At 33.1% G+C, this 9115-nt stretch overlaps 1 protein-coding gene across 1 annotated transcript; it reads right to left on the reverse strand.

The window, feature by feature from the left end:
- On the reverse strand, positions 4078-9114 carry LOC109845780 (ATP synthase subunit beta, mitochondrial; the record flags this gene model as incomplete). The annotated part of the gene is made up of 9 exons (XM_020415050.1): positions 4078-4479; positions 5100-5411; positions 5876-6100; positions 6188-6346; positions 6433-6536; positions 6615-6732; positions 7186-7274; positions 7355-7430; positions 8833-9114. Coding segments are annotated over 9 exons (1476 nt in total), but the record flags the coding sequence as incomplete, so codon positions are not given.

The following is a 9115-nucleotide window of genomic DNA, read 5'->3' on the forward strand; positions in this document are numbered from 1 at the left end:
TAATAATTAACTTATAAATTATACTATGATTCTGGATTGCTTTAATTAAGATTACAAATGTTGACATTGCTTCTTTAGATCCCTGAGCTTTCCTTGTTTTCATATTTACTTATTACATTATTTAATAGAATCGTATATTAATTGAATTAAATATTACCTGGACAATAATACAGGCTATATAATAAAGATTAAGTTGGTACCGCATATATGATTGATCTCAAAGGATTTATACATGAAGTATAATAGGTGTATAATTATAGTATAAAGTCAGTAGAAATCCTACCATAACATAGGAATTAATATATTTATTCAGTGCTTCTCAACGCTATAAATTATAGTATTGTGCCTTTATTAAATTTATATGTTGCGATTGCGCAGTATAATCTCAACCGGTTAATTACGATATAGCAAGAGGAAATGGAGATCAGTAATAGCAAGTTAACTTCTAATCATTTACATATTAAAAATTGAACGAAGGTTACTCACACTGATTAACGCATAACCTCTAGTAATATAGGGAGGGCTCAGCCAGAGCATCAACATTATACACAAGAGTTTGCAAGAGATAATATACAGCTCTTCGATAAGAAGAGATAATTTCAAACCATATATAGAGAGAAGTATAACTAATTGGTTTTTAAACTATACCAGTTTATATTATATACCTTATTAAGCGAGAGGACCATCAAATTGTCATTTCTAATTTACTGTGACAATACTCATAATCAGATAAAAGTTGAAGGAATATGAATCAACAATTGAAGTTATAACTCCACTGAAACCCAGAACACATCCAAAAACTTATTATAAAATTTATCTTTATATATAAGTATTAGCTAAATAAAAAAGAATGTCAATTCAAAATATATATAAGGGAAATGACAATAAAGATTTACTAATAGATGTGAGAAAAGATTTACGAACACAAAAATTCTCGCCAATGATACATAAATCAAACCAACAACTACACAAATTCAAACAATAGAAAATATTAGAAAATGAACCAAAACTCGGACAAAACAATACGCATTAATATATGAATTAACATACAAAAGGTATAAAGCGTTTAACTATTTATAAAGGAACGAGAGAGGATTATTTAAAGATACTGAAACTATTACATAATCCACAATAAGCAGTTAAGGCGAAAGTGCAAGCAACTTTCAGGTAGATTAGAGTAAGAATATATGACTTTCTCATGAGAGAAGAGGATCAAGTATAGCAACTTTCTCTAATACACTATAAACTATAGTGTATGATAAAAATAGTATACTTCAACCTTAGAAATTTCCTATTTACTATATATATATATATATATATATATATATATATATAATATAATATATATATATATATATTATATAATTACATAGAGAATATATACATAAATAAGAGAGAGTATATCGATATATACTTATATAAGGAGTATACACTGTATAATTATATATATACTTATACATATATTATAATATATAGAGGAATTATACTATATATTACTTATATACTAAGAGAAGAGAGGTACTATTCATATACTATATATACATATATTATACATATATAAGAGAGAGCTATACTTATATAAGGAGAGAGTTATACATTTAGATACTTAATATACTTATACATATATTAAGAGAAGCATACTTATACATATATATACTTATATAAAGAGAGACCCTGTGTATACATTTATATAATATATACTAAGAAGAGGAGTTAATATATATATATATATATTATTATATATATATATATATAAAATATTATATATATATATATATATATATATATATATATATTATATACACAATATATATACACATATACATATATTTTATATATACATATATTATACATATAAGAAAATAAAAAAATAAAAAAATAAAAAAAATAAAAAAAAGGCACTGTTCTGGGCCGGGCCGGGCCGGTTTCCGGCCCGACCGGGCCCGGGCCGGCGGGCTTTTTGGACAACCCTAGGTATAGATATAACTTTTTACTGAAAAATACAAAATAAAGAAATCACATATATTGTTTTTAGTGAGAACTGAGCCTGAAACAGGATGCTATGCGCTATAGTTTCCCCTAATTTGCACTTATGTACCCTCACTTGTTTTGGAAACTTATACTCTTTATAGTTTTAATAACATGCATTTAAATACCATAAATGTTTAAAACTTGCACTTAAATATTACACACAGATATGCAAACTTGAGAGTATTTAGGTGTCAATTTTAAAAACTTTAGGATATATAAGTGCACGTTTTTAAAACTTTAAGATATATAAGTGCTTCCAAAAACAAGTGATGATATGTAATGTGCAACATAGGGAAATCTCTAGTGTATTTAAGTGCAATTAAACCATTAAAAAAATTCATATTGAATGCCGTATAAATGTGTGGGAAGTAGAATTTAATATTTACACCCCTTGGATATTGTAAAGAGATTTTACCATTATATATGATATAAAAAATGATTCAGATCCTCTCCAATTGATTAGTAATCGAAGAGCATCGCATTACTCCAATCCTATCCCTCTATTCCAATGCCAACGGCCAAGATGAAATCATAGAGCATTGTCAGTGCTATCACAATGTCGGTTCCTATAATAGTGGTTTTAAAGGCAACAGTGGTTTTCAAGATAACTTTTAGAGTCGTGTGTGGTTTCACCTCAACCCTTGAAATTGGAATAAACGATAAGGATTGCGTAATTGAACACTCTCCAATTACCGATCTTATAAATAAATATGTAGCTATATGTATTGCTACATTAAATACATGGAGGATATCCAATTTGTTTCCCCATCTTTTAGGTTAATTGTGCATTTTATTATGATTGTTGCTCATAATCCTCTTAATCAAACTGAAAAAGTAGTTTTTTCACATCAACTTAACCATCAGATACTAGTTCCCTCATGGTGTCTCAATACTTTTATCCCTGCCAGGCCAACAGTGTCATCTTTCAGTCTATCACGCCTAAGTGAAGCAAACCAAATACCTTGGTCCTTTCTTTTTTGCAGCAAGTGCAAATTACAACTGTATTTTTTAAATTTTTTTTTTTTACTACTAATGCAATTATATCTGTAGTTACAAAATCCTATTTTGATAGATTTGGATATAGATCACATATGCATCTATTTTGAAGTGAGATTTAGATTTGCAACTTAAATGGCAACACAGCCAGAACAAAAGTCCGAAAAATATAACACAAGTAACAAACATCTACTACAATAACAACGACAAGTATGGATGCTAAACGATCAAATCGAATCGAATACTAAGACGTACATATTTATATTTGTTTAAAATTATTGAATTTGAATGTGAACTCTAATGTTCATATCTAGAGGTTTTCGAATTTAAACTCGAATACTTAGTATTTGATAAATATTCATGAATACTAATCGAATATCATAAGTACATTTATACCGTTAAAGAATTTGATTTTTAAATAGTATTTAAATTCATAAATGAAAAGTATTCCTTTATAATATATGATGTATATATATTTAAATCAAAAATTTTATTAGAAAACAAATAAGATTATTCAAGTCTTAAAATCAATACATAAAACTTAAGTAGAAATGGTAAGTGGGTTACAAATATAATATCATGTGCAATAATACAAATAATAAGTGATCAAATTTTAAACGTAAACAAATATTTAATAGGCAAACGAATCAAATATACATCTAGTTAAATTCTTTTCGTTAATAAACTCAATAATTAAAAATATTTGCTTAGTGGTTAATGAACTACCGAATCGGATATGACCAAATAATTAATCAAACAATTATCGAACTATTTACTAATTATTTAATTCATTTCCACCCCTTATAAAAAGCAACTCACTACAGGCAACAACAATTGCAACAATTGAAGCTGCATCCAACAAATACATACAGTACAAGCAATGCAGCAGATGGTCACACACTCACAAGGGAAGAAACAAAAAGGATGCACCCCCTAAATACAGAGAGTAAGCAGTAAGCAGTGCATTGCCATCCGAGCTGAAAACAAAACGTCTCACGAGCTAAAATCAACTAAAGAACGCAAACATCTATATCCTTAAAAGACTACGACTGGACCACAAAAGCATCATTGAGTGCATATATTTATAATTGAAAGACACGTCCTTGATACACATGCCTTAAAATAAACACAATGTCCGCATTCTTATTGGGCAAAAAAGCCGGGCAAAAAAGCTCAGGCACAGTTTCCCTCAAAATGAAAACCTACAACCAACACGAACAGTAAAGCAAAAAAAGATCAATGTTTCGTGACCTCAAAAATAAAAATCTCCTTTTGGATGTAGGAAACATCCAAATTCATCAATTTTAATATTATTACATCAGCTGGAACTTGACATCCCCTTTAGGCGTTCTCTTTTGCAAGCCTCTCAGCCTTGGCAACAACCTCCTCAATTCCTCCAACCATGTAAAAGGACTGCTCTGGTAGGTCATCGTATTTTCCATCAAGAACACCCTGCAATAAATGATTTCAACAAATTTATTACTGAAAAATATTTGTGAGATAAACGTTTACGAAAATAAAGATGAGCATAAATAACAAACATTTCAAGCAAATATATCGCTCAGCCTAAGAAGATTGGTAAGCTCTTGGTGCCCAGCAGACACCAGACACAAGTCAGATTTAGTCAACAATACTGATAATAGTTTGGAACCAGCTAGGGATGGTCTATAAAGCTTTAATTAAAGTTTTTACACGCGTTTCATTGTGCAGAATTTCAATTCTCTTTAGATGTACAAAGCTCAAATTTAGATAAACCACTAGACATACATTATCAACATGATAAAAATAGCAAAATATTGCTGTGGCAATAATTTTTAGGTCAATGCCGGATATCTTTCTATTCTTAATAGATTACATTCTTCCTCAATATGCATAAATTATTTATTCTCCTTTGTTCGAGCTGGGCGGCCGAGCCAAATAGCAGCGTTGTATTCAAAAACATAACCAGATGAAAGTTGAACAATTAATGTTTCTTCGCGCTGTACGCATGTGTCATCAGTTTCTCAACTACGTAGAATACTATTTCCCAAAACATACTAAAAAAACAGAACACCTAGCAGAAAAGTCCATACCTGGAAGCTTTTGACACTTTCTTTAATATCCACATACTTTCCAGGTGCACCTGTAAAAACTTCGGCAACATGGAAAGGCTGGCTCAAAAATCGCTGGATCTTTCGAGCACGAGCAACAGTCAATTTATCTTCTTCACTAAGCTCATCCATTCCCAAAATTGCGATGATATCTTGAAGATTCTTGTAGTTCTGGAGAACCTTCTGAATGCCACGAGCAGTATTGTAGTGCTCTTCTCCCAAAACATTGGGAGAAAGCATTCTAGATGTAGAATCAAGGGGATCCACAGCAGGATAAATGCCCAGCTCCGAGATCTATAAGAAATGGACATATTTAGAATAAGTGAAAAAAATTGGTAAACTTCACAGCCACTACCCCCTACCCAAAAAAATGAGTTTGAAAGGTTTTGCAAAAACCCCTTCCAAACTTTATAACTCACAGAAAACCATGTGAACTTGTCTCGCTAAATAATAAAGTTGTCTACGTGCTCTGCATGTGTCTACATGCTCACTTTACTACGTACTTGCTAAATAGAACATTGCAGGTAAGGCAAAAAGTAAAGCGTAGTTTACACTTTTACTCTGTTACACCGTTATGAAAAATCTCCAAATCTGATAAGGTGTAGTGTAAGTTTGTAAGTTCAGAGGGATTTTCTATAATTTATAAATTTCATGGGGGTTTATGCAAACACAAAGTTCAGTGGGTTTGTAAAATTTACTCAAAAAATATGTAAGTGCAACTATGCTGGTCTTTCTGAAATTATAACTAAGCAACAAACCTGTCTAGACAACACAGTTGTTGCATCAAGATGGGCAAAGGTAGTAGCTGGAGCAGGATCTGTCAAGTCATCAGCAGGCACATAAATAGCTTGTACAGAGGTGATGGAACCCTTCTTTGTCGTCGTAATCCTTTCTTGGAGCCCTCCGATATCGGTACTTAGTGTTGGTTGGTAACCGACAGCAGATGGAATACGCCCAAGAAGAGAAGACACTTCAGAGTTTGCCTGAAATACAACATGAGCATCCAAGACTATAGCAAAATATCATGAATAGAGAATTTTATCCTATAAAGCAAAATCAGCAAAGCATACTTGGGTGAAACGGAAGATGTTATCAATGAACAGAAGCACATCTTGCCCTTCAGCATCACGGAAGTGCTCAGCGACTGTCAGTCCAGTCAGTCCAACACGAGCACGGGCACCAGGGGGCTCGTTCATTTGCCCATAAACAAGAGCACATTTGCTCTCACTCTATCGAAACAAACAATAATATCAGGCTTCAAATAAAAACCGAGCAAACCAAGAACTACACAGGAAGAAAAATTCAATTCCCAGACCTGCTTCTCTCCTAGCTTAATGACCCCACTCTCCATCATTTCCCTGTATAAGTCATTCCCTTCACGGGTACGTTCTCCAACACCAGCAAAGACAGAGAAACCACCTGATACAGGGTAATTTTAACAAACGTAATAAGCATTTAAAATCATGAATGCAATGAGGAAGTTATCTTGAAACCTACCATGAGCTTTAGCAACATTGTTGATCAGTTCCATAATAAGCACCGTCTTTCCTACACCAGCACCACCGAACAACCCAATTTTTCCTCCTCTCTGGTAAGGTGCAAGAAGATCAACAACCTGGTAACCACAGCAAACAAAATATGAGCAAATACAATCAATAATATATTACAGTATTGTTTGTAAATAACTAGGAATAGTGACAATAAAATTTCCTTATATAGGCATTAAACAGGAATGTACCTTGAACAACAAAGAGGACATAACAGGTAGGGATTAGAGTAATAGAATTCCAGTCGAAGAAACTAAAACCAGAAAATTTTCCGAAAGAAATTATTACAACTTACACAAACTTTTTAGGAGAAAAAAATAAATTCATAACTTTTATATTCAGCTCATTGAAAAAAGCATGAGGATTAGCATAACACATGTTGCAAGTTGGTAATCTCATCATTTTTTTTTCCTAGCTCAGAAATTAAATAACAATACATCTTGACAATAGAAAGCAAATAGTGGAATCATTTTATTAAGTAAAGACATTATAACTACGTTTATAAGCATCTAATGCAGTACCTTAATTCCAGTAACAAGGATCTCCTGCTCAGTAGCCTGCTCAACAAAAGAGGGGGGTTCTCTATGGATGGGCAGGAAGTGGTTTGTTTCTGTCAAGAAAAATGTGATAATATTAGATATAGGAACCAATAACTAAAGCATATCAAGCAATTTCATGACGTAAACTTACTGATATCACCCCTCTCATCAATGGGTTCTCCAATAACATTCATGATGCGTCCAAGAGTTGCGCGACCAACAGGCACCTAAGAAATAAACAAATAAAGAGTGATCAACTGAAAGTTGATAGAGATATAGCAGCTGGGTAAGACAAGAGTATATTGGGCCACCCCATGCAGAATATCATAGCCTCCGGTGATTATCGTTGAGGAGAAGATACACTAGAAGAGCCATAAATCGAATTAAATTTCATGATGTAATTATAGATCAGCTAGATACCAGTTACAGTAAGTGGACTCCAATATGAGAAGTTTGAAAGAATATTAAAGAAATTGTTCCTCTCAGATAAGACGCCAATGTAGGTATACATTGGCTCATATCACAGAATGAGCAGAAACCTTTTTGATGAAAAGAATATATAATAAGTCCTCAAAATCTAAATAAAGATTCCCAAATCTAAATAAAGCCTCATTATCTAATGCAGAACGGTTGCAGTACCAGTAAAAATGGAATATAAAAAAGACAAAATAATCAGACTCCAACAAGAGAAATCTAAGAGAGAGGTAAAAAAAACCTCCTTTGCAAGATATAAGTAAATAGCGGCGCAATCTATAGAATGATCTGAAGTCATTTCAACAGGGAAAACATACCTTAGGCCCCCTAAATCTCATAAAACTTCTCAATGTCAAATACAGAGTAATGAAAATTCCAGTCACATGTGAATTAAATGATATAACAAACTCCAACAAAGATCGAAGAGAAAAATAAAAGAAAGGCACCTCTTGCAGGAACTACACATATGTAGGTAAAAGAATAGGTTAATTACATGTAGCACGCAAAATACAATCAGGATACCCCAAATGTAAAATGACAAAAATCAAAGAATTACCGACAAAAATAGCAACAGAATTACTAAATAAATTTGTTTTATATATCCAACAGCTGATAAACCAGATAATTTCATAAACAACTTGAAACATTCTTCACAATCCTACTGCCAAGACGTATATATACTCACCGCACAAAATAACTTTTGTTGGCTAAAAGCTGCAAATTGCCAATATTAAATTCCACAAGCACAAGTGGCAGGAACAAAATGCTATATATAGTGCTATGACCAAAAAAAGTACTGTTGATCTATTAATATCATATACTATTCCATCAGACTAGCTACGTGTACAAAGTCGCATTGTGGATCCATGAGCCACAGAGAATAGAAGAGCTGTTAATTCAAATTCAATACATACCAAAGACACACTATTGACACAATATGAATTCAACTATCACACTATAGTTAATAGTTAAAAAACCCCGGGATGCACCAGATTCAATGGTAAAACTTATTATACAGATATATGAAAATTTTAATGCTACACCTGAATAAAAGGGAAAAAAAGATCAGTCTTTTTCATAAGAAAAATAGTAATCCCGAGATCACGCTCATCAAACCTAATACACACAGATCAGAAAAACGCGAAAGTATCTTACAGTGATCGGAGATCCAGTGTTCAAGACCTTCCCTCCTCGAACGAGCCCATCAGTGAGATCCATAGCGATCGTCCTCACAACATTCTCCTCCAAATGATGTGCGACCTCGAGAACCAACCTCTCCTCCCGATCCAGAACCTCGAGCGCCGTGTAGATCGGAGGCAGCCCCTCATCGAACCTCACGTCGACGACGGCACCGATGACCTGGCAGATCTTTCCGATCGATCCAGCTCCGGTGAACTCATCGGTGATCTTCCCGCTGGGAGCGGGGCCCTTGGACGCC

Source organism: Asparagus officinalis, chromosome 6 (genome assembly GCF_001876935.1).
Source record: "Asparagus officinalis chromosome 6, Aspof.V1, whole genome shotgun sequence".
NCBI classification, from domain to species: domain Eukaryota; kingdom Viridiplantae; phylum Streptophyta; class Magnoliopsida; order Asparagales; family Asparagaceae; genus Asparagus; species Asparagus officinalis.